General features: G+C 36.9%; 1 protein-coding gene across 1 annotated transcript in view; it reads left to right on the top strand.

The window, feature by feature from the left end:
• DYNC2H1 (dynein cytoplasmic 2 heavy chain 1) overlaps positions 1–27616 on the top strand; it is a 177952-nt gene that overhangs the window by 125353 nt on the left and 24983 nt on the right. Inside the window, 3 exon segments of the mRNA XM_027777052.2 lie at positions 13394–13510; positions 20035–20244; positions 22692–22781. Of these exon segments, the coding sequence (XP_027632853.2) occupies positions 13394–13510; positions 20035–20244; positions 22692–22781 (417 nt within the window).

The raw sequence follows: 27616 nt of genomic DNA, 5'->3' as shown, positions 1-27616 counted from the left end.
AGGTGAACTTCTCTGGATTTCATTGATTTGAATGGAATCATAGAATCAAAGAATCATTTATGTTGGAAAAGACCCTTAAGATCACAGAGTCCAACTGTAAACCTAACACTGCCAAGCCTACCACTACACCATGTACCTAAATGCCACATCTACATGTCTTTTAAATACCTCCAGGGATGATGACTCAACCACTTCCTTAAGCAGCCAGCTCCAATGCTTCACCGTCCTTTCAGTGAAGAAATTTTTCCGAATATCCAATCTAAATCTCTCTTAGTACAACTTGAGGCTGTTTCCTCTTGTCCTATTGCTTGTTACTTGGGAGAAGAGCTCAACAACCACCTCATTACCACCTCCTTTTGTGTAGTTGTAGAGAGCGATAAGGTCTCCCCTGAGCCTCCTTTTCTTTAGGCTAAACAGCCCCAGATCCCTCAGCTGCTCCCCATCAGACTTGTGCTCCAGACCCTTCCACCAGCCCCGTTGCCCTTCCCTGGACACGCTCCAGCACCTCAATGTCTTTCTTGCAGTGAGGGGCCCAAAACTGACCCCAGGATTTGAAGTGCAGCCTCACCAGTGCTGAGTACAGGGGGACAATCCCTGCCCTTGTCCTGCTGGCCACTCTGTTTCTGATACAAGCCAGGATGCTGTTGGCCTTCTTGTCCACCTGGGCACACGGCTGGCTCACGTTCAGCTGGCTGTCAGCCAGACGCCAAGGTCCTTTTCCACCAGGCAGCTTTCCAGGCACTCTGCCCCAAGTCTGTGGTGTTGCATGGGGTTGTTGTGGCCCAAGTGCAGGACCCAGAACTTCTTCTTGTGAACCTCATACAACTGGCCTCAGCCCATCAGTCCAGCCTGTTCAGATCCCTCTGCAGAGCCTTCCTATCCTAAGCAGATCAACACTCCTGCCAAACTTGGTGCATCTGCAAACTTACTGAGGGTGCGCTCAATCACCTCGTCCAGATCATTGACAAAGAGATAAACAGAACTGGTCCCAGTACTGAGAGCCCTGGGGAACACCTCTTGTGACTGGTTGCCAGCTGGGTTTAACTCCACGTTCATGGATGAGTATGTTCGTGCTGTCTAAGCAGACTGTTTCTTCTCCATTATTAGCTGCTCCTTTCCTTCCTAAACCATGCACAGAGGCCACTGAGTACTTCAGGATTTTATGCACCATCCCTCACTTCTATTCTCGTGCTTTTGTCAAATGTCCCATGTTTTCTTTGACCTTTTGCATGTGTTGAAACCCATCTCAGCCTTTATGTTCCCTGCTAGTCTTATCTCCATTTGGGCTGTGACTTTTCCAGTTTCAGCCTGAAATGCCTAAGCAGTGCTTTTATCTTTTTTTCTTTCTCTGTCCTTGATTTTGCTTCTTGTATGTTCCTTTTTTTGTCTTTTCAACCCATTGAGGCACTCCCTGCTTACACAGCCATTCTGCTGAAAATCCTGGTCTTTCTGCACAATGAGGTGATTTGTTCTGAAGATCACTCAAAAATACTCCTTTATTTCCCTGTTCTTTTTAATTAGCTGAAAATAATGTGCTGTCCACTACACTGTCTCAAACTTTCCCTCTCCATTATGCCTACTTCTCATGGGATTCTGCTGATGGTTCCCTGAATAGACACCGTCTGTGTTCCTAAAGTCCAAAATTTTAACTCTGCAGTTTACCTCATGCTTATCCTCAACATATATATAAACATAAATTATAATTCCTGCCTGCATTTGCAATGTTGGCTGTTAACCCAGCACTTTAGAAATTTCCTTCAGTAATGTTTACGTTAATAATACAGCTTTTTCATATACATTTTGAAATATAAAGATATACAGCTACAAGTAATGGTATTAAAAGGGCTTCTGTGACTGAAAGGTAACTCTTAAAAATTTATAAGCTTGCAGGTCTCATGAATTTTGTTCAAGCTTTTAAGATATAATTCCCATGAAAAATTTGTTGATGCAGTTCTTTGACATAGTATAACGCTTATCTGTTTTTTTTGTCATACTGAGTAAAAATCTAGTCTTGCAGATCGCTGCTATAAATATCAATTTTGATGTGTAGAGGACTAGAATGCACATTGTTATAGAGAATTTTTAAGTGTGTGTAGAAATGTCCTGTGTCTGTTATACTTATTTTCATGTATTCATACTGTAACATTTCATACTCGTCATGAATGGCATCTGAGTAATTTTAAAACTTAAGAGTTTGTTCTAGCAGGAACTCAACATGCAGAAATAATATTTACACATTATATCAGGATGACTTAAGTAAATTATAATATCTGAACAAAGTCAGGTCTACAAAATCAGGCAAAAAGCATGTTATCTAACAATACAGAAATGATACTAGCACAGAAATGTCACACTGAATGCATTCTTTTTATAGATGTGGTTGCTTAAAGAGAAACAATAATTTCTTTAATGAAATCTATTAGAAGTCAAACAGGAGTAGCTCATCATACCTTAGTGTAGCTGCTAAATATAGCACTTAAAATAATTACTGTTGCTCTTCTGTCTGTGCTTGAAACTTAGAAATGTTGTAGAAAAACGCAATTATCTTTTTTTTTATAGCTGTTTTTTATTTTGTGATGAATACTTGTTGAGTCAAAATTAACAGTAAACTAATACCAGAAAACAGTGCAGGACAATCTAATAAGGCAAACACAGCACGAACATACATCAGGAAACATGAAGTGAGTTTTGCCTCATCAAATGTAATGGCAATAATATCATTGACTTCAGTAAACAGTATTTTATCCTTCAGCGTTTTTTTTAAACTTAGTTGCTGAGCTGCTCTTATTTTCAGCAACTCACTGGCTGATTCCTCCCACCATTCCTTGCATATCTTGTTTACTTAGGTTAAAACTGCTCTGTCTTCCCGTATCTGTAGTCAGATGTATGATTGTAGTACAGTTCCAGTTGGTGGTTTTTACCTTGAATGACAGAGAGAGCATGTGTAGGGGAGGGTGTACAAAGACACCTGGAACTTGATTGCTAGATCATGCTTGAGATTATACACCAAGTCTCCACTGCTGTTATCACTCAATTCAGATAAAGAAAAATTAGGGTGAGTAAGTATACCTGATATTACTTACAGTCATACATCTGCCTGCAGTGTTTCTGCTGTATATAGAATAGTGGGACTTCAGTTTGTGGTTAAATTTCAAGGTGCGATTGTAATATAATGACAGCTGTAGCTTCTTACATGTTTGTCAACAGACTAATTTTTATTTTTTATTTTTTCAAAATCTAGCTCAACAGGACTCTGAGCACTGTACCTAATTTTATATCTACTGCTCCTCCATGATTCTAATCATGCAACATAAAGTAATAAGGGTATAATTATTGAAAAGCATGCAATTGAAATTATTCTTTAACTTGTTATGTTATTGCTATATATATCAAGATGAACATAAATCTATTTTCTTAAAATAATTTAGCGTCTATATAACCCTTGTATCAGCTATGCAGAGCATATAATTACTGACATTAAATGCATCCGACATCACAAATACATGACTAATAGGCTTTAGCAGAAACTGATGAGTTATGCCAAACTGTATTTAATATTACCCTGCAGCTGAGCGATCTGAGTGCTTAACAAGAACTTCTAAAATGTGGGGAGTGTTTTGTATATACTGGTGGTGTTGCATGAAGGAAATGTGTTGTGCGGCACAGTGGAGTGGAAGCCACAGTACTGTGCTCAAACAGAAAACACAGCTCTTTACCATTGCAGTGAATCAGTGCAGTGCTTCAGGGAGCCTTATTAATTCCCATAGGATTGGTGCTATGTGTATGAGAATAAGTTGGTGCTCTACCTACGAGAAGTTTGTTTTCTTCTAAAAACAGGCTGCAATTTTCTGGTTTTCTTAAATTTTGTTGTATTGTATAATTAGCTAAGGTCAGCCACCTCTTCTCGCCTTCCTTTTAGCATTATGTTCTCTAGGTAATATGTATCCTGGAGATCTCCAGGAAGTAAAACCTTTCATTATTCTTTGGGAGAAGATGCAACTAGAATACTGGCTGGGTCAGTAGTGGTCTTGAGCTATCTGCAGCATCCTGCAGTTTTTCTTTCCTAATCCACTGAACATGTGCTCTACAAAGGATCTCACTGGTGTCAAAGGTATATGATCCTCTTCTGTATAGAGGAAGATAGAGGTGGTGTCAACGCCTTTCCCTCATTTGCTTTGCACTTTGACAGAAGGCATATATCTCTGTATTGAGTCCAGTCCTACTTCACATCCTTATCAGGTGAGAGCGACGCTTTATGTTGGCTTGAGGGAACAACAAAAGAGCAAGCATAGACTTAAATTGTTTCGTACTCATCCACATGCAGTCTGCATGATTTTGTTATGAATGCCATTAAAAGTACCTTCGTTCTAACAACCTCCATGGGACCCTATTCTTGCAGAGAAGGTGAGGGACACGGAGTGATTGAAAGTCAGGGAAGTCTGATGGACAGCTCAGTCTTAGACTACTTTCACAGCATGTGAAACCGAACTATGAGGAACAGTATGGAAGCATGTAGTTCTGTCAGAAGGCATATCAAACTTAAACCTGTGCCCTCTCTTGACACAATGAACACATAGTTGCATTACACTGAGTAACTACTTTCCCAATATTTACTAAAGTGACTATTTTATAACTTCATCTTTTAGCTTGAGCTGTAAATTCTTATAAAACCAGAAATATCTTCTTGAACAGCTGTGTGAAACGGATGTATTGTTTTATTCAGAGAAATGAAGCATAGAAGTGGTTTCTGTGCTAAGACCACATCCTTTTTAAAACCGGTAGATGGCAGTAGAGTATCTGCTTTAGCATTGTCTTTACTAAGAGGAGCGTGTTACCTGCTTGTACAAAAATAAAATTCCTTTTATCTGTTCCATAAGCTTGGAAAAAAAATAGCAGTTTTGTGACTAGCATATCTTTTCTGGTTTATATTCTTTGAACAGTAATCTTACTTAGTTCAGAAATGATTGATCTTAGATTTTTATTTTTTTTTAAATTTCACAATATATTTTTGACTTCATTGCTTTTCTCTTTTTCAAATTGTAAAACTGTGTGTAAAATTTTATTTTGTTGTATGACTTGTAGGCTAGATTGCTTCTGAAGTAAATACAGTACTTGGATATAAGCCTGTGTTTATTATATATTGTATTTGTGAAGTAGCAGTTTTTGAAGTAGCTGTGAATGACTGAAAGGAATGACTTTTTCCTCATCTTGTTCATGAGTAAAGAATAGAAATAGATTTTATGTTCCTAGAAATCTGGTTTTATGTAAGTTCCAGAGAAGGAAAAATTAAAATATTAAGATTTCCTTATTTTTTTCTTCCCCATTAATTTTTATTTTGATTTTTCAGGTCAAACATGAATTTCTAGTAGTTCCATATGAAGCCACATGGGATCATTCATTGTCTTTATTGCTTTCCATTCTGCTCATTATCTCGTAACTTCTTTAAATGCTTGGGATTTTACTATAATGTGTTGGTCAATATCATAGCACCATATATCCACAGAAACTCATAAAGTTAACAATAGATTAAAAAGCTGAGATGCACAATTAAATAAATAACTAGGTAAATAAGTATTGACAGTTTAACTACCTCACCTTTATTAATATATGCAATTTATACTTTTCTGTGCTGCCATGCAAAAGAAACATAGTGTACAAATTTTCCACTAAGAATGGAAAAAATATTCAGTAGCAGTTCCTGTATGCTTTTATTAGATGCACTGTTCACAAATAAATTAATCTGTTGAATTTTAAATACAAATGCTGTTATAATTAGTTGACCTTACTTAAAACAGTCAGCTTCTACAAAGACTTATGGTTCTGAATAATCTTCTCACCCTGTTTTAAACATACCATTATTAGTGATTGATTGCTTTTATATTTTGATTGCCTTTCTTTCCTTCCCTCTCATATTTTCAGTGATGGTACTGTTTTCCTGCTATATAGTAGATTTTTTTCACTCATCATTATTCAAAATATTTACACTTGTATTTGGACTGGGCAAGGACAACATATAAGAGCGTTAGTGTATAATGTTAAAAGAATATGTTGCAATAGCAAAGGTGAACATTCAAAGGTTAGGTATTATAAAAGTAGTCTTATTTTGAGTACCCTGTGTTACACAGCTATGATTAGATTTTCAGTCTCCTTAGTATTATAAGTACATTACTTGGTACCTTTCCAAAGTGGAGTTCAAAGAATATGGTTCAACAGACCTAGATGTCTACATCTGTGCTAGGCACTTCTAATCTCTCTTTGTGGTCATAGAACTATCATGTTTAAGACAAAATTAATCTCATTCTAGAGTAAATATGTGAAGTCAATTGTACGTTGACATGATGGTAGCATATACATATAATGCAGTGAGAGAAGCTGAATTTTTCTTGTGTTTTGAAGTTAAATTTGCAGGAAATGAAAATCCTTATACTAATTTCCACAACAGAAACGCATCTATCTGGGGTACTTAACGTAAGAAACTTATTTTTCCTACGTACTCGATAGGAGAGCCTTCCACGTGACAAATGAGCCCGCTCAAGATCTGTCTGATTATGTAGGGAGGCTAAGGTTGTAATCTTGGTTATTTAGGTAAGTTTTAAGTAAGCTTTAAGTAAGTGCCGAAGTGTAGATAGAGTGAATTTGTGCTTGTCTGTATTAAGTTTGATTTAAGTGACTATGTACAGTTCCCCCTCTCAACCCAAGAGTTATTTTGTCTCCTTAGATACAGATCCCGAACCATATTCTCTTTCTCAGCTGAGTCAAGGTCTCCTAGGTACTCATTCCATCTGTGTGCTTGTTCTTGCCCTACTGCCTTTACGGGGCCATTTTTGTCTTTCATATGGCCCCTGGGAATGTATTCCTGATACTCCTCATTCTTTTAAATCCAATTTCCCTTCCAACTTCAAACTTGTTTCTCCTGCCTGGAGGTGAAAACACTTCCACGGAGTGACTGCAAACATATCACATAACCTGGGAGGCATTTATGATACACCTGGTAATTCTAATAGAGAAATATATCCCATTCATGGTTTTATTCAGGTAATTCCCAATCTTAACACATTCTTTGTTCCAGTCTGTGCATTTGACTCTCTTGTTTTTACAGGACGTAAACTGAAATGAGAAAGGCCCAGACTAGATATTAGGGGAAAGTTTTTCATCGTTAGAATGGTAAGGTAGTGGAACAGGTCATCCAGAGAAGTTGTGCAGTCTCTATACTTGGGATTTTTCAAGACCAGGCTGGATAAAGTCCTGAGCAACCTGGTCTGATCTCAGAGCTCACCATGCTTCAACCAGGAGGTTAGACGAGAGACTTCCTGAGGTCCTTTGTAACCTGAATTGTTCTATGATCCTATTAAAAAAGAACAGTTTCCCTTTTCATTTGAATAACATTCAGAAAGAGACTGGTTTGAGAGTACTGAGTAAACCTTTTCTTAGGCTTTAGCTGATTTGGAGTAGCATAGACTGGTCAGCACTGTAAGAAACTTCTCTGTGATTTGTGAGAATAAAATGTTTATGCCATTTAAATTCTAAAATCAAACTTGTCATCATACTTAAGCAGTAATATAAGTTACTGGTTTACACTCTAATTCTTTCCTAAATATGGACAGATTTAATGGGTGTAAAAAAATGGCACACAAAAAAATGTCTACCAAATTTGCAGTCCCTCAGCAAAAGTTTAGAATGCTGAAGCAGTTAAAAAATGAGGTTAACCTGAGTATTTTAACATGACTTAAATGTATTTTCCTGTGTTTATTGTAGGTGGATGACTCTTCTAGGCTAAAATTTTCAAAAAGTATCCAGGCCGAAACAGCCACCCATTACACAGTTTCAGCCCAACCCATTATTTTAAAAAAATTACAGTCAATTGGAAACAGTGTGCTGCCATAAAAACTTTAGTAGTAAGTTATGCTACCATCATACCTGTTATACTTTAGAGAGGAAATGGGATGAACTGGAAAGAGGTAAATAATTTCCATGAATATTTGATAAAGTATGTAACAGTACTCTAGAACACTGAGAGTTAAAACTTGATTATTTTTTTTATTCAATACTTTTAATTTTAATGCTTAACTTTGATAAAAAACATCCCAGTATTTTTGACCTACTTTGGTAAAATACACAAAGCAGAAACAGATATAGGAGCACTGAAGAAAAAGAGATTGAAAAAATGGATAGATAGTGCATTTCTATTTAAATTATATTCACAAATTCTATAATTAGATAATTAGAAATAGACAGCTAAACCTATACTAGAGTTATAAAATGCTTTAATTACTTAATCTTGCAGTCACTACTTCTCAAACTCATTTCGGCTTTATGGAGCTAAGCATATATACCTATGAAGGCAGTTTAAAAAATAATACAATACTTAATATTTTCAATCCCCCATATCCACAAAGCAATCATAGAAACTTTTTGCAGCTTTATAGTGTAAATATGCAAGTATATATAAAGTACTGCTTACTGAATTACCAGTTAAAGTGTATTTGCTATAAATGTTTTCTTTCTTTGCAAATGATGATAAGCAACTATCAAAAAACAAATTGTAAGAGCCAGAACTATAGCTAAAAGAATGATATCTGGAAGGCACAAATGTGTGTTTGTCATCTGTATTGTTTGTCAGAACATTTGCATGTGTGCAGAGTAAAAAGGAGGAAGAATAACAGGAATGATAAAGATACTATGATCAAAACATTAATCAGAGAAAATAAATTTTTGCTAGATTAAACAAGAATCTTTTCTGCTATACACAATAGCTAAAGCACACAAAGAATTATTAAGGTTTACAACTAAGTTTTGAGAATGAGAGGATTAAATGGTATTTTCCGTAACAGAAGCTATACTGAGAAATGGCTCGTATTTTCTTTTCCTCCCTTTAGCTACCAGAATGCTTGCAGAAGCCCTTCTTGTAGGCCTTTGCATCTGTTGCTAGTTTCAAACCCAGCTGAGGTTTGGCTTTCCTCACTCCATCCTAACACAATTGAGCAATGTCTTTAAATCTGTCCATCCCTTCTCCCGTATTCTGTGGATTACCTTTTTACATTTGAGATCACTAGCTTCCTCTTCATCCATACCGATCTTCTGCCATGCTTGTTTTTTGGCTTCCTTATCATGCTTGCTTCCTACACATCAGAAAGGGCTGTTCTTGTGCTTTGAGTTTTTTCTTCAAGTTAAACAACCCTCCTGGCCGCCTTTGCCCTTCAGGGCAGTTGCCCATTGGGTCCTGCCAAGAAGATCCCTGACTAAGCTAAAATCTGTGCTCTCCTGAGGTCCAGGGTTATTGTTCTACTGCCTGCCTTGCTCTTATCAACGTTTAAACACCACAATTTCATGGTTTGTGCAGCCAAGGCTGCCCTCAACCTTCACGTCTTCCACCAGTTCTTCATTGCTCATTAGCAACAGATTCAGTAGAGTGTTTCCACTGGATGGCTAATCGATTGCCTCTATGAAGAAATTGTCTTCAAAAAATTCTAGAAATCTGCATTCCTTGCACTGTCATATTGTCCTCATAGTAGATACTGGGTTGGTTGAAGTCTCTCATGAGTAGGAAGGCCTGAGATTTTTGGGCTCCTTCAAGCTGTCAGAAGACAGCTAACTTCCTTTGCTTTCTTGATCAAGGAGTTGGTAGCGCACATCTACTGAAGCACAACATGTGTTGGTCTGTCGTCTGATCTATGCCTGTAAGCTCTTAGCTGGCTCATAACCTGGTCCTAGGCAAAGCTCTGTTCACTCCAGCTACCCCTTTGCCTTGAACTGCAACTTCTCTTTGCTTTCCTTTCTGGCAGTATACTTCAGACTAGACAAAAGTAAAGGTTTAATACAGTAAGATGCTTCTTCCAGATATTAATTAGGTATGCATGTAGTTCCTCTTGGCAAACCAAGTTGCAGGGTCATGGCTAAAGTACTTTATTATAATAGGCTATGACTGTGGGCAACTAATACTGTTTTTTAGGACTTGGAATTAATTTACCTTTAATTCCCTAAATATAACAGAGAAATACAAATCTCTATTTTCATCGTGTTTGAGATCTGGAATCACAGACTATGCATAATTCTCTAGGACAACAGATTATAATAGCGTCATTTCTGAGGGAACTAAAAAAGATTTTTTTTCAGAATTAAGATTATATTAAGAAGTCAGCTTTTAATGAAAAAGAATACTATTTTAGCTTAATTAAAAGTACCTTTATACTTTTTTCCCTAAATATAGGTTTATAGGTCAGCTGCATGACAGTGGCTGATGGGACCTGTGCGGGGCCAGGAGCAATGGCAGCCAAGCCCCCACACCTATAAGAGAAGCTCTGAGGGAGCGCTAGCAACCAGGAGCGCTGCCAGCAGGGCGGGCGAACAGGGCATGGGGCATCGGCAGGGGTGTTGCGTGGCAGTTTGCATGGAAAGTCGTGCAGAAAGGGCACTGAAGCTCTGCCAGCTCGACCAGGGGCAGTGGTCCCCACCCAGCAGAAAGCCGTGGCCTCCAAGCTCTGCACCCACCAGGCCTGAGGCAGCTGCCCAGGCAGAGCTCTGGTGGGAACGTGCTGCCACCCCGGTGCCGGGCTGCCGGCCGTGCCCTGCTCTCATGCCAGTCCTGGGCGGCGGCGGTGAGCACACCTGTGGGAGGTGCACCCGGGTAGGGGGGCTCGTCCGCTGCGTGACAGGGCTCTGGGAGGGGGTGGGTAGGCTGAGCAGTATCGGGGAGTGCAAGAGAGAGGCAGACCGCTGCAATCGCACTGTGCCTTCCCTGAGACAGGCCCAACAGGCAAACAGGACACGTGGGACGGCGGATTCTCTATCCTCCCTCTGCCTGGCTGAGCACAGTGACTTGAGGGATCGGGGGCAATGGTGACAAGTTCCTGCCTGGCACAGCAGGCGCGTCTCCTCTTGAGCACCCCACCTGCCCAGGTGCCCGTGCATGATAGGTGTGAGGCCGTGCAAGCGGAACTGAACGATATCGAGGGCGATGGTTCATCTGGCTCGGAGGTGTCGCAGAGGTTGTTAGCCTCGCATCAGAACTGCTTCTATGGAGGCAAAAAGACGGGTCATTGTCATAGGAGGCTTCCTTCTGACCAGAACAGAAGGCGCGATGTGCAGATCGGACCCGCTCCTTAGGGAAGTCTGTTGCCTCCCTGTGGCCCAGATTAAAGATATGAAGAGAAAGCTTCCTACCCTGGTACAGCCCCCAGGTTATTATCCATTATTAGCCCTCATATTATTATCCATTATTGATTTCTCAGGTAGACAGCAATGAAGTTGCAACAAGAAGATCAAGGCCAATCAAGAGAGACTTCAGGGCCTTGGGACAACAGGTTAAGGGATCAGGAGCACAAGTAGTGTTCTCCTCCAGCCTTCCAGCTGCAGGGGATGTTGATAAAGAAAGAGGAAGAGCCAGCAGATGAATACCTGGCTCCAAGCATGGTGTTGCCAGCAGAATTTTTGGGTTTTTGATCATGGGTCAGTCTACAGGACACAAGGCCTGCTGGCAACAGACAGGACAGGAGACACCTGTCTCGAATGGGGAAAAGGATCTTGATGTAGAAGTTAGCAGGGCTCATTGAAAGAGCTTTAAACTTGATTTGAAGGGGGAAGGGGATAAAATGAGGCTCATTAGAGATAAGCCTGGAGGCAACACACCAGTGTTTGAGGGATGGTTTACTAGTGAGGTCCTTCGGTCATCTGTCTCAGTGGAGGCAGGGGATGGAGATCCATGTGGCACCAAAGTGTGTCACACTGGAGTGTGTCCAGAGACAGGCAGTGCAGCTGGTCTGGAGCACAGGTCTTATGGGGAGCACCTGAGGGAACTGGGGTTGTTTAACCTTAAGAAAAGGAGGCTCAGGGGAGAGCTTACTGCTTTCTACAGCTACTCAAAAGGAGGTTGTAGCGAGGTGCATGTTGATATCTTCTCCTAAATAACAAGCCACAGGACAAGAATAAATGGCCTTAAGTTGTGCCAAGAGAGGTTTAGATTGGGTATTTGGAAAAAATTCTTCACTGAAAGGGTTGCCCAGGGAGGGCATTGAGTCACCATCCCTGGAGGCATTTAAAGATGTGTGGATGTGACACTTAGGGACATGGTTTAGTGATGGAGTTGGCAAAGCTGGGTTAACAGTTGGACTTAATGATCTTAAGGGTCTTTTCCAACCTAGATGATTCTATGATTTTATTATATACAGAGATATTTTATATATTTATACTTTATTGGTTTATATCTTGTAAAAATATAAGAATAAAAATATAGTAAATGTTATAGAAGTTAAAATAATGGTTCAGCATACAGTCACCTTGTAGTGCTTCATAGACCTGATCAAAGCTGATAAATAAGAAGCTGCTGTTTGCTTCAGCAAAAGAAAATGAGAAACAAAACAGAAAACACTACATTATTGCAAATCTTTCAAGAATAGAAAATAAGTCAAAACCCAGCGGAAACAACTTGACTTCCTGCCTCATTCCATCTAACAATAATATAAAGTCCTTCTGAACAATTAATAATTTTTTTATTATCAAGTTTAATTCTTTATAGTCAAGTAAAAGAGGAGAGAATTAGTAAATTGTTGTCTAACAAGTCTTGCAAAAAATGCACTGTGAAAAGTAACTAAAATTTAGCTAAAATACCTAAAAATACTAGGGGTTTTATACGCAATTTAAGGGACAGACTGCAATATCACTGAAGAATTTGAAATTCGGTATTCTTTCTTTGTAAATGTATAAATATATTTGATCGGTTTATGTGTGGAGTTACCAGGGTTACTAACAATCAAAGGCAGTTGGATCTAATGAACAGGTAGTTCCATTTTTTTTTTCTAAAAATTTTACAATTATTCTTTTAATTGCTTTCTGTCTTTCTTTAAACTAATAAATTTGTGGTGGCACGTATATCTAAGCACGTAAGAGATCTGTGGAAGATCAGAATGAATATATTATAGTTATCTTGGAGTTTTGATGCCTGATATGTACTGTGTATTTAGTAGCATATTCCAGGGGTTTTGTTTTTTGGGGTTTTTTTATTTATTTGTTTGTGTTTGTTTTTTAATTACAGGTGGGGCCTAGTTAAAGGCAGAACTTGAATTTTGTCTTTAAATTTTGTGGAAAAGAGGCTTTTTAATTAATTATACACCTCATTAGTTTTTCAATTATAGTGGAACAAAGACTTTTACTCTGATAAGAAAATATGTATTTGTTTGGGTTTTTGGGGCTTAATATGAATGAAGCTCAAATATTCTGTATTTGGATATGGTTATTTTTTTATGTTTTGGATAGATCATGATTAGTAATTAAGTATGCCGAAAAGTTAAGTCCATAGATATATCTATATCTGAGAGTATTTGCTATTGTATTGCATTTTTGTGCTAGAAGAAGTTTGTTTATCCTTCTTCAAGACTGCATTTGTATTCTCATCACTCAGGTCATTTCACAGCTTCGGATCCTGAGCAGGTCAGTAACTGCTGGCTGCAAATTTGACAGAGAAATATGGTCTACTGAACTTTCTCCTGTTCTCAACCTATGGAAGAAACTTAATCAGGTAGGAAAGTAGCTAATTTAAAAAGATAACTTTTTCCCAGGTAACTTTATTAAATGTAAGGTCTAATGAATTATCTTGCATATTGATACATAAGAAGTAAAAAAGTAAATTAAATGCATTTGAGGTGGTATGCACAATTTTACATGTGTGTGATTAGCTATGAAGTCTGTATGTACGATAACAGGCTGTCACTTTTTTTTTTTCATATGGAGATGATACCCCACTCACAAGACATGAGACTAACATCTTGTGTGTGTTTCCAAGAACACCACTAATTATTTTAGATTTGAATTTAGTCTCTTAATTTCTCTAATATTCACAAGGCAATATTGAGTGATAATAAAAGTTAAATTAAGTTTTTCCTGTAATGAAATACGGTGCTAGCTTTAAATTGAGGTTTATTAAAATCCTTGCTACAATGCTTGCAATATCCAATTTCACTTACTTTTTGTTTCTTTCTTGTTCTGGGTTGGTTCAGTTTCACGTTTTTTGGGTTTTTTTTACATATATTGTAGAGCTTGATTTCCAACCATTGAATTCTTCTTGTGACTGTCTGTTCAGTTGTAATGTGTGCAAATTCTCTCTGAAAGCAGATGCTACACATACTTGGGAAGGACCCCTCTCACCTCACACTAGGAGCCTACTTAGATAATTTAGCATTATTTTTTCCCCTTAGCGATAAGTAACAGATAACAGACAGCATGTCCTAAAAACACATCTTGTACACAACAGCACTGGAATGAGAAAAATGTTTCCCTAACTCAAATAACTACATACAAAGAAGAGACATGAGGTGCATGCTGGAATTTGAAATCCCTCATTAAATTCTCATTTAATCCATATAAATAGATGTATGACACATTGTGGGTTTGTCAAAATAATCTTTTGATACAAAATAACTGAAACTGAAAGAGGGTGGGTTTAGATTAGATATGAGGGAGAAATTCTTTACTGTGAGGGCGGTGAGGCACTGGCACAGGTTGCCCAGAGCAGCTGTGGCTGCCCCATCCCTGGCAGTGCTCAAGGCCAGGCTGGATGGGGCTGTGAGCAACCTGGTATAGTGGGAGGTGTCCCTGCCCGTGGCAGGGGGGTTGGAACTAGATGGTCTTTAAGGTCCCTTCCAACCCAAACCATTCTATGATTCTATAATAAACAGTCTGCAGCTAAACAAGATGTACAATAACTATTTTCAAGATATTTGTAAAATAGTTCTTTTTGAATTAATCCTTGATTCACATACTCAGCATTGGAATAAAAATGTTTAAAAAAATACACAGATGCTTCTGAAGCATAACAAAATTTGCCACTTGACATAGGTTTGTGCTGTAGAATTTACACTGGAATAATTGATCATAATATTTAAGTGTGGACATATTTTTATTTGTACACTTTCAATACTGTATGATGATCACTTTTGTATTCTGTAATCTAGTGTCCAAGTTTAGATAAAATAATAGACGCATTTGACAGGGTATTTCTCTGGATTGAACATCAGTGTTTCATCCTACAAAAATCAGTCTAAATAATTTAGAGTATATAAAGAAGCTAAATTGTCAGAATGTCTATAGAATTTATGTAGTCAGTGAATTTCAGAAATCAGTGATAAAACAAAAATTTTACCTAATATTGGCCAACATTGTGAAGTAGATGAGACCTTCTTGACACAACTGGAAGAAGCCTCACTTTTTCAAAACCTGGTATTTTGGCGGGAACTTAAAGGTACATCAGCAATGAAATGAAGACCAGGAAGAGTGTAGGCCCACTACTGAATGGACATGAGGACTTGTCCACAAAGGATGAGGAGCAGGCTGAAGTACTAGATGCTTTCTTTGCCTCTCCATACTGGTAAGTCTGGCCTTCACCAGTCCCAGGTCCCAAAAGTGGTAGGAAAGTACAGAGCAAGGAAGACTACTCTTGGAAGAGGATCAGGTTAAGGAGTGTTTAAACAATCTGAATATAGACAAATCCACAGGACCTTACAGGATGCACCCTTAAATGCTGAGGGAGCTAGCTGCTGCCGTAGTGACACCACTCTCAGTTATCTTTAAAAGGTACGTGTGGTTGGGGGAGATTCCTGAGGATCAAAGAAAGCAAATGTCACTCTTTTAGAAGGGCAAAAAGGAGGATCCAGAGAATGATGGATCAGTTAGCTTCACCTGGAAAGGTAATTGAGCAAATCATCCTGGAAATTATTTCCAAGGATTTCCAAAGGTCATTAAGATAATTAGGGGACAAGAGCATCTGCCATACAAGGGGAGGATGAGAGAACAGGCACTGTTCGTCCAGGGGAGGAGAAGGCTTAGGGGTATCTTATCATTGTGTGTCAGCTGATGGGAAGGAGTGAAGGAGACAGAGCCAGGCTCTTCTCAGTGGTGTCCTGTGACAAGACAAGAGGCCATGGGCACAAACTGAAATACTGAAAATGCAATTTAAACACAGGACAAAACTTTTTTATTTTTACTGTGAGGATGATCAAACACTGAAACAGGTTGCCCAGAGAGGCTGTAGAGTCTCCATCCTTGGAGATACTGAAAACCTGACTGGATACAGTTGTGGGAACCTGCTGTAGCTTTGACCAGAGTTGGACTGGACAGTCTCCAGAGGTTCCTTCCAACCTCAACTGTTTGGTGGCTCTGTGAATAGTAGTCCTTTGTGCTCAGTTTTTAGAGCTATCACAGTCTTTGTGGCCGAACGGCAGATATATATTGGAAATTTTAGCTTTTTCATTTTTGACATTTTGAAATGGGAAATATTTCTTATACGTTAATACAGTACTGAGGACTTACATGTTATTACTTTTTAAGAAATATTTCTGGAAATGTGTAGAACTTATTTTTCTTCTCAGTGGCATACATTTTGCAAAGCTCTGTTAAATGTTGCTACCAATTATTCAGACATTTTGAAATTGTTGAGCTGGAGAGTTTATTATTCTTTGTCTATCCATAACAATAGAATCATGGAAACTGCCTCTCCTTCATCCACGGTTTATTAGTCTAACTCAGGGGTCCTCAAACTACGGCCCACGGGCTGGATACGGCCCCCCAGGGTCCTCAATCCGGCCCGTGGTATTTACAGAACCCCCCCACCCACCCCCCGCCGGGGGTTGGGGGGGGAAACCAAGCAGCCGCAGATGACTGCCTGCCACTTCATCTGCGCGCCGGCCCCCTGTTTAAAAAGTTTGAGGACCCCTGGTCTAGCCAGAATGCAGGCTCCAGAATTTTTAATTGAATTTTAATTTAAATGAAATAGATACTTAAAGTCTGGTTCAAATCAGTGCACTCCTGTGTTGAAAGTTACACAAGCAAACTTCCTCTTTATTTAGCTCTTCTGGACTAGTACAGAATGTCTTGACATTTTCATCTATCTAACTTCATTTGAAAAAATACATTTTAATTCTTGACATTTGAAAACACTCTTGTAATGAATACTGTCCTAAGACAGCTTCTGCAGTGTCTTTCAGCATGATTTAATAACAACTTAACACTAATCAAATTAATTAAACTCTCATGAACCTGCCATTAAGTTATAAAAAACCCCAAATACTCAGATGCCCAGTATAAGTTTTCGTGAAAGACTGTTTACTGAAAAAGTGAAGCCATCACTGAATAACTTGTCAAACAAGGGTTATACAAATTTAAAAAAAAGATATTTCTTAATGTGGAAATTAAAAAAGGATGGCCAGGGCTGGGTCATCAGCATAATTGAACCAGCCTCTGTCCTGATGTCCGTTCTCTTCCCACATAGCCTTCTGCCTTGACAGAATGTAGAACAAGACCTATATAAGCACTTAATTGTCACATAACTAGATCAGTTGGAAATTACTGTCCAACAGAACTCAGCCATTGCTCATCATATGATAGTTTTCAGAGAAGCACAAAAATGGCAGGATGCAGTGGGGCTGCATAACTGTTTCATCATGTCCAAATGGCTATCTGTCATGAGTAGAAAGAGACAGGAATCAGTGCTGTATTTTTCTTGTAAGTAGGATGCGTTTTCTGCCTTGTTTCAAAGACACCCTTTAGTACCTCTATGAAAGTTAGAAAGCCGACCCATAATGAAAATTCGGAAGCAACTGCTTCAAAATTATGTTTCCTGAGTATATGATCATATGCTGTCATGATGCCTTCTACCTTATCTTTTGCTGTGTTTGTAAACTGAAGGCTAACTATTTTCATAAAGTTGCATGATGCTGCAAGACAATTGCAAAATTAGTTTTGAAAATTAACAGGTTGCTGCTTTTTTATCTAAAACATTAGGAACCTCAGTTTTAATGAAAGAACAGTGTTTTTTTCACCAAGTAAAATCAGTGAAACAGAAATATAAGGTCATTCTTTCTTATATTTTCAGCAGTAAATAATGTGTGTAATAAACAGAGAGGCTAATATCTAAAAGAAAAGGCAGAGAGACTCGAAGGGCAAGGCAGAATAGGTACATCAAAAGGGCAATGGAGGTTTCCAAAACCCACCACCACCACCAAACCTGATTTTTTAATAAAATGCATAACTAGTGGAGGCATATGAGTTTGTTTTCATTATATTTGTTGCATTTCTGATGGGGCAATTTTCACAACATATTGAAGTTTAGGAACACATTTGAGTTTAGGAAGGTAATAAAGGAAATATCTGGAGCATCTTAGGCGAGACTACATGAAGTCTTGTATTGTACTGAGATAATAAAAAGTATAGAAGCGATAGAGGGAAAATTATCAAAGTCTCAAAATACACCTAATTTAATATTGGTAGCATAATATAGTGTTCAATATTAAAGATTATAACCTAGCTTCAGTTTCTTACAATTTGGAAAAACACTCAGTACTTCAGCAGTTCTTCATCTGAATTCCCAAGCAGGTCACGAGGATATTTTTAAAGCTGATGTGAATTATATGCATAATGGATTTTAAGGGAATGTAATAGAACTTTAAATGTATAAGCTGATACTGGTATTCATGTTTAATTTTCCTATAAGAATGACAGATGGGTTGTTTTAACAAATTCTCAGGAGAAAGCATTAGAAAGAGTGATGAAATGAATATGCAATTCTTACAAGACTGTTATGTAAAGGACAGTATTGAGGAACTTGGAGGCCTTCTCTTTCAGAAGTTTTTCATTAATTAAGACTGTGTATGTGACAAACTGAGCAAAGCCCGCACTTTGCAATGTCTTTGTTCTTTATTTTTTGTGTAATTAAACACTCCAATAAGAAATTATCAACTAGCTTATGCTAGTTTTACATTATATTTTATATATACTCCACAAACTATAGTCCAGAAATACTAAAGTGAAACTGGTACTGTGATTTCAGGATACATGCAAAGACAAAATACAAAACATAAAATGTCTAAATACTATGTGTTTCTTACACTTTCAACAGTAACTTTGTTGTATACCTTTTTAATAACGTGGGAAGGAAGACCTTATCCTTCACTTTTTTGTTTGTCATAAACCAAAGTATACTCTTTCAGTTAGTTTTTTTCATACTTTTGCCTAGTAGTTGAGTGCAGTATGAGCTTGAAATGCAAAACACATGAAAGTTCTGACAAACCTACAGTGCCCGGGAATGATTGTGGTGGCAGACATTCTGTATGCAAGACAGATGTGCCAGACATCCTGGGAAGCAAGATGCCATGTGACAATTTAGAAGTTTATTTAATGTGAAAAAAAAGGTCAAAACAACTTATATTTTCAGAAGAGATACTTCAGAAGGAGTAAAATCTGACTTTACCGTAATAAATTACTACAAATTGAAATAGCAAAACATTTTTTTCCCCAAAGGCTAGGGTCTTCTTTTTGCATTTGTGCCTTGCAGAATTTTCCAGTAAAGGTTTAAATTTCATAACTGGAATTCAGTGCAGCATCTTGTCACATGTCAGATTGGTAGTTTCATAGCACATGCTAAAATATATTTATGTAATAAGCTGCATATGAATTAAGATTTGAAAAAATGGTACCATCTCTTGAAATTACTGAATAAATTTGGATTTTCAATGGCAGTAACAGAATGGAAGTATGTAATAAAAATATCAGTGAGAGAAGAGCAGTACCTCTCAGAGTCCGAGTTACTCAGTATTTACACATAGTATTATATTTACTTTTTATTTATTTGTATTTAATCTGCTGCTAGGTTGAACTAGTCTTATCAAAGCAAGGGCTATATATGGCAGCATGGTTTATAGTACCCAGTACAATCTTGTTATGCTGAGTTAGACTACTGCTTTTTATACTAACACATTAACACAAATACTAAAAGTAGTGATTCAGCTAAGTGAAGATTTTTCAGAAATTCCAGTACTTTTGAAGTAATTGGGTAAGAGTTGTCTCAGAAGAATGATGCCTTTATTGAAAACCTCACAGACAATATTGAAAGTGTCATTATAGTTTTAATCCCATGTCAGAAAAGGGGGGATATCTGAATTACTTAAAAGCTAATAAGTTCATATGGAGTATTAAGAATTAAACAAATAATACATTGTATAACATAATAGATTCCCTGAGTTTATTAACTGGACATCACATGTTCTTTTTTAGAATTCTAACCTGATTCATCAGAAGGTGTCTCCTCCTGTGGAGCAACAGGGATCTCCAGTCTTATCATTCATTACTCTGGAACAATTCAGTGCCATTCGCCTTGTGCAAAGTGTCCATCAGTCACTTGCTTCTTTAAGTAAAGTCATCAGAGGTACCTCATTACTGACTTCTGAAGTACAAAGACTAGCAAGCGCTCTGCTAAGTCAGAAGGTAAATGATTTTGTCATAAATTTACATTGTAAACAATGAAAACACCCAAGGATACTGAACAAAATTCTGATACATATTTTCAAGTCATCATTTGTTCTAAGTTCTTTTATTGATAGAGATGCTAAAATGGAGTTATTTTGTTGATAGTGACTCTAAAACAGAACCATGTTCTGGAAATGAAAACACAGAAAAAGGTTGCTTCAAGTACTTTCAGAAGCTTCTGAGTATATTATACTTTTATCAAGCTTTCCTTTAAGGACAAATCCAATAAGATTAGAAGTTGTGGAATACTATTTCCATTTCAAATGCCAAATCATGCTAGAAAAGTCAAATATATTAGCCAGTAGAACATGTACATCTGTCCCTTTTCTTAGTTTTTACAGTTTCTTAAGATTTAAGTTTTGCTGCAGTTGTAATCACAATTTGCTCTCTGCATTTATCCAGTATGGATTATTGCCATATCATACCACACAAGCTGTGCCTATCATATCAACGTATCATCTCACCCTGTATTCTTAATATACGAAAAAAGCAACCAGAATTTTTACAAGCACTTTCTCCATGTTTTCTAGCAGTAAACTGGGCATTTTGATAAATTGGTACCATTAGTGACTGCAAATTTACATGCTGTCATTAATAGATAATTGGATTCCAAAGATAGTCAAACATTGACATGAAACTGTGGGTTTTTTTCACCTGCAGAAGCTGATAAATTTTAATGGTGCTAATGCATAGATACTGAGATTAGCCCTGCAATGAACTATAATTCCTATTAACTTCTTGTTTATCTTCATGTGAGGAACAAGTACTGTTAAGAAGATTGTTATGCGTCTATTCATCTATCATATTGCTAATTAAAACAATGATTAAATTTCTTGTCTTTTCAGATTCACAGGCAGCATTTGTTAACAAAATTGCAGTACAATTAGAATAAATTAACATTTTCGTGTTAGCAATCTTACTGCTTTTTTAAACAAGTTTTGACTGTGTGGTAGGAATTGGTGCTAAGTACAAGTCATAGTGAATGCAAATGATACATGTAATGGCCGTTTTTTAGTATTTATAGTTATATTTCTTGTTACTGAGCAAGAGAGTATGGCTTGCTTGTGCACTTAAGCTGCACTCTTAAATTGGAAGCAGCAGCTTCCAAAATATGAAGCTGATCACCATCACAAAAAATTTACTTAAAGGTTCTGTGCATTTTTATCTCTCACAGACATCAGTTCGGTGCTTGCTGATGTACTGAACAAAGTGTTTCTGGCATTTCGTCTGCTTACTTACCTACTTACCTAGAATCTTACTTAGATGACTTTATTGGATTGTGACCATAAAGCAATCTTTTCAGCAGCCCTCCAGAGAGGCTAACGCCATGCTCTTGGCATGGCAGCTAAATCTGCTGGCAGCTAAACCTCTCTATATTTATCATCTTGAAGTGATTTGTTTCATGTATTTTCTATACAGAGTTCTTCTTTAGTTTAGTGTAGTCACACAATATGTAACAAAGAACTGGTTTTAAAAACACCAAGATTATAGTTCTTTTAAGATTATAGCACCTGCAGAAGCTGCTAGGTTACCAAAAGAAATGTAAAACTCAATAAATGTATGACTTCTAATGGTTTCAATGTGCCTTATTTATGCAAAATTGGTATGTTAGTATACATCTGAAATATGCTTTCATACTAACAATTAGCTAAGCTATTATTTTCAACTTAGAGTAATACAGAGTTTTAGCGATAAATAGAGATATATTAGCAACATTACGTGAATGACTTATAAATGATTGGTGAGCTGCCTGTAAATGCATATTGAGCAAAAGAGTCTGAAAAAATGCAAGGAAAATACTTTCAAATACAAGAAGTTTTCAAAAAAATCATAATTATGCAAAAAGCATGCAGGTAAATGTGCTTTATCATCTTGTATATATTTTAGTTTATTAAATTCATTATTAATTCGTGTTCCTGAATCCAGATATTTTCAGGTTTTTATCTACAAAAGGTACACATAGAGTATTTACTTTGAAAGATAGTTTTTCTTATGAGCTTCTGTGAGCAGATTTTGAAAATCTGTTCAGCCCATACGCTACTTGATTGTTAAGTTCCTTAAAAATGCAACTGTAAATGTTAAACAGTATGAACTATTTATTTTGCTCAGCATCTTCAGTGTTACGCAATATTTCACAGGTAATGATTTACATGTATTCTCTTTCCCGTAAGTAGGAGAATCTTGCAGAGTCAATTTCAGTGTGCTTCACAGATTCCTGTGGAGTAGGTACAATTAATGGTTTTATCCTTATTGTATGCTTTGATCATTATATAGCTCGTATTGCCTTTTTCCTTTGTATATACATTTGATCTCCAGATTATTTAATTTCATTCAAATTCCTAGCTTAACATGTCATTATGATGATTTTGAAATAGATACTTTCAGTAAATATATTTTTGTTTCAGTGTCCTGTCACATGGCAAAGCAAGTGGGAAGGTCCAGAAGATCCTTTACAATATCTTAGAAGTCTTGTAGCTCGAGCACTTGCTATACAGGTAAATTTAAAGTCACTTTACTTCAGTATGCTGGTGTCACATGTATATTATGTGAATTGCACTGCAGTAGGCCTTTCCAAACCAAAGTCCCAAAGAGCTTTAAATGTGTGAAAAGGTATGTAAAAATGTAAAGATGGATGAGAAACACGAAGACAGCAGACTGAGCAATTTGAAGTCAGTAACTTTAAATACAGTAATGTTACTTCAACTTCTTAGCTTTTACTCATTAGTCTTTCTGATGAACTGTATGGAAAAAAGATTTATTTACTCAGATGATTCTTTACGTCTAAGTCAAGACACACTCTTTAATCTGGTAGAGAGATACATACAAAGAGGTAAAGTGAATCAATTCTAATAAAGGTAATGTAGAAATTCATAGAAGACTAGTCTTTGAAGAAAATAAAGAAAACATTTGCGTTCTACAGGTTTACAAGGTTCAGAGTCCAACAACAGCTCTGTCTGTTATAGAAGATAATTTTTAGTTAGTGTAAATCTGTCTATACTTTGTTTGACAGAAGAAATATATTTAAGATAATAGGCAGACAAATTAAAATGTCATTTATCTAAATCAATTAGTATTTAAGGAAACAAATTTCATCATGCTGGATACATAGAGAGGAAACTGCAAGAACCTTCCATAGAGGAAGGTTCCTTTAGGAGGGCTAGATCTGTTGCCTCCGGGCAATAAATAGAAAGCTGCTAGTTTTGACCTTGATTAACACAGTCTCGTCCAGTGGGATACGATTTCTGTGAATATTAGTGTTCTGTCAAATTCAAAAAGAAGATTTGAGTGGTACATGACTTCTAGGCATTACTTTTTTAAAGAAGCTGTCAAATGGATATTTCCAGAGTTAATAAGATCCTTGTTATGCAAACCATTTCTTTTCGCTAATGCTTAATATTTCTTTATCTTTTCCTTCACAAAAAGGCTTAAATTATGGACAATAAAGTGTAAAGATATGTATAGCAACAAGTGATAATGCATGTTCAGATATTGTTTGGTCATATAACCAGAGTTGAACCTAGTCCCTTCTCTCTTATGACTATTATAGTCATTATTATTTAAAAAGCATTATTTGTGGCTGATTCAGTAGTGTTCATAATCTTCAAGAGTACCTTGCAGTTTGTGACTTCTACCTTTATTTGGTTGTGACCAAACTGCATGCAATTTCCCTTTCTTAGGCAATTTTTTTTTTTAGATGCAAGCCTGAAATTTGATTTCAAGCTTCTGTGCAGATGTACCTCCATACAAAATGGAGATAATGTGGCAGAGTGTAACAGGATGAAATTAGTATTAACAATAATAGATGTTTTTCAACCAAGAATATTCAAAGAGTTTTTATTTCCATATATTATCCCAGTCAACTATTGACAAATGTGCTGTGTTTTATTACCATCATAGTAATCTTCCTTTCTCATTGTTCAGACTGCTGACAAAATTGTACATTTGGATTATTAATTTTTATGAAATTTTATGAAGTATTATGAAGAAATAATTTATAATTTTAAATACTTACTGTAAGAGAAGGACAGATTATTAAGGTGAAGCTTTACAGTAGATATTTAACTGTATCCATAAGCAGTAAATTGTGTTAATTTTTTGTTAGTCACAATAGAAAGTAGTAACAGATGACCAAATACTGCTTCTTATATCTTTTATATGTTTTTTAATGTCAAATATGTAATACGAGGGCGGGGGGGGGGGGAGTTGAATTACTTGTGGGAATTCTTAATAATACATTATCAGTCTGTTTTGGTTCTCAAGCTTCTAGTCAGATCACGTCTGAAATACAATTTATATATTTTGGGGTTTGTATGTACTTTACCAGAAAAACTTTGATTATTCCTAATAATCCATTTCAGTTGAATAATTTTTTTCTTAAAAGTTATTCCAATTCATGTTTTTGCATATTACACCAATATTTTGATTAGCCTTTATAATTTTTAATTAACTTTCTTTTTTTAATGACTTCATTATTGATTTTATAAACATAATTTATCAACGGTTAATTCTAGATCTAGTATTCACAAATTGATTAAAGGCTTCAATAAAGATTTTCTCTCAACTCTTTAAATTACCTTCAGATTTATATTTCAATAAAGGCCATGTTTTGGATTGGTTTATTTTACATGCCCGACTCAATCATCCTGATTTCTTGATAGTTACTCATACCTCCCTCTCTCTCATTCATTGTAAGATACTCTCTTTTGAGACAGGTTTGATTTAGATATTTTGACATTGAAACATCAAAATTGTACTGAAAGATTGCATCTATTAAGGATGTAGTAAGTCTCTACTTAGGTTATTAGTTAAAAGCTGACTTGTCAGAATGTTTGCTGCCAGTGCAGAAAATAATAAAATTAACTGTTTTGTTACAAACATTTAATGGGGATAGGGAGGAATCCAGAATATAGGCCAGATGGTAGAATAATAATAGCAGAATTTATAGAAGTGTAAAGATTTTCTGAGAGCATTACAAAACAATAGACAGAAAACCAACAGGTGTTGCATTTCTCAGGTCTGAATTGACTCAGTAAAAGCACAATAAAAAAATTAAATCTGCCTACTTAAAGTGCGAAGAAATCAGTATATGGAATAGAACCATGTTTTGCTGTGTATTATGTTGTGGTAATAGAGCTGATGGAAATATATTTCTTCCCAGGTGGAAGTTCTGATATTTGGAAGTTAACTTTTGCATTAAATTAAAACAAAAATTCTGTGTATCGAACGTTCTTCTAAGATAGAAAGTTCTGAATGCTTTCAATTAGCAATGCTGACATTGAACTTTACAATATCATGGTTCAGTTTATCCATCTACAGTGATTTATTTGCTATCAACATTAAGATATGAAGCTTATGAATCATGATAGATCTTTGGTGGTTGTAATTCTTGGTCTTTATACTCTCAGTTTCCTCATGGTGGCATCTTAAATGTGTTCTGTGGTTTCCCTCTCTCGTGGTACATGATTACAGCTCAGTAATAAAATACAGCAGTGTATAATGAAATGTAAGTCCATCCCAGTCTTCTGGGATGTTGTTGTCTTCTGATGGCTATAGATACTAGCAGGAGAGAAAGAGACCCAGAACTGTTTTTGTTAAGAACTGTTAAGAGGCAAAACAGCAGCCCAGGCACATGTCAGATGAATATCAATATCGAAAAAAATGTTGAGGTCAACAAACTGGAATTTACTTTTTGTTTCCACAAGAACCAAGTAAAGAGCTCTAATTCCACTTCTTCCATAAAACCCCAAAACCCTCTTATTCCAACAAGACCTTATCTTTTAAATGAAAACATTTATTTCATTCTTTTGGACTCGCCTGCTTTTAAGTCATCTGTAAAAACAGTTCTGCGTTGTGATAGCTGGTTCGTCAGGCAGCTGCTAAAAGGCTTGTAGTGTACACTGAAAATCAAGACTAACCTCAGAAGCATAAACAGTACTTTCAGAGTTCTGATCAAGAAAATGTTTATGAATTCTGAAAGTTTTTATTTGCATAAGTTATGAAAGTTTGTTGTTGACAATGTGTTTATCTATAAAGTACTCCTAATACTAGATAAAAAAGTTGTATTTCATATTTTAGCAAAAGACTTGTATGTATCTGTCTGGGATGCTGTTATCTCTTGTCCCCTCCCATCCTGAGTGCAATCTAGGCTAGTAATATTTAATTTCAATACCAGTTTAACCCCCTACAATAAGATTTTTACTATTTTACTACTTTTTTACTATTTGAGGTAGAATGACTGTTTCTGTTTTGGAATCATTGCTATTCCTCTGTTTCAACAATTGGGTCTCCAGAAATTTAGATTGGACACTCAAGGTATAAGAGGTTTGAACTCTTGGAAATTGCCTGCTGAAGCTCCTAGAAAACATTCTGGGAATAGAAGACACAGGCTTCTTCCTTCACACACGAAGCATCTAGGCAAAGAAGTTCAAGTTTCATTCACTGATAACAGGCAGAAAGTCTGCTCTTAGAAAGCTAAGGAAGTCTAGTCCTCTGACTTTTCACTGAGTTAAAGAGCTCTTGAGGACCAGCCTATAAATCAGTCTTAATGCAACAGTACATGAAATGCACATAAAATCTGCAAAATAGAGGCAGAGCATGAATCTAAAAATGGGCATGCATACATACTCTGTACAGACACAGCAAACCACACACAGGCTAACAGAGGTCAGTACCTTTACAGGCAGCTGCACAAACACAGCACGAATAGTTCTATCCTCTTTCTGTGGTTCATTGCTCAAGGAAAACACCCTTCACCAGTCTCACGGATTTTTGGTCTATTCACTGTCTTGCTTCCAGTGGCTCAATCTGCAGCACACAGCTCCCAGACTTCTCATCCTCTTGGTGGCTGGTACAGCTAGAATTTTGCTAGTGGATTCCTTCCCCCACATAGAAAACACACTTGCCAAAAAAAAACCCCTAAAAATACAGCTTAAGAGGAGGAGAGGATAAACTCTGGGGATCAGATTCAAGGTTGGCCAAAGTGTACTGACCAGCAGCCTCCCTATGTGTGACCTGCCCTTTTATATCTCTTTTTTTGTTCATCCCCCACCCACCCTTCCTCACCTTTGGTCCTTCCCCTCCCTTGGTCCTTCCCCTAAATAACCCATAATAAGTCTTGTACAATCCCAGTATTGTCATGTTGAGTTCCCAAATCACCTGTCTGGGCACTCCATAACAAGGCCTGTACCCCTTTAAGGAATCCCACTTAGTCTGCATAGCATTTCAGAGTTTTTTCTAATAGATTGCTTTAGCAGATTTTGCAGCAGGGACACTAGTTTAATGGTTTATCTGTTGTGGTTTTAGGAGCAGCTGATTCAGAGGGATTAGGCTG

This window comes from Falco peregrinus, chromosome 4 (genome assembly GCF_023634155.1).
Source record: "Falco peregrinus isolate bFalPer1 chromosome 4, bFalPer1.pri, whole genome shotgun sequence".
In the NCBI taxonomy this organism is placed as follows: Eukaryota; Metazoa; Chordata; class Aves; order Falconiformes; family Falconidae; genus Falco; species Falco peregrinus.
This window is presented reverse-complemented; position numbering and strand designations above follow the sequence as displayed.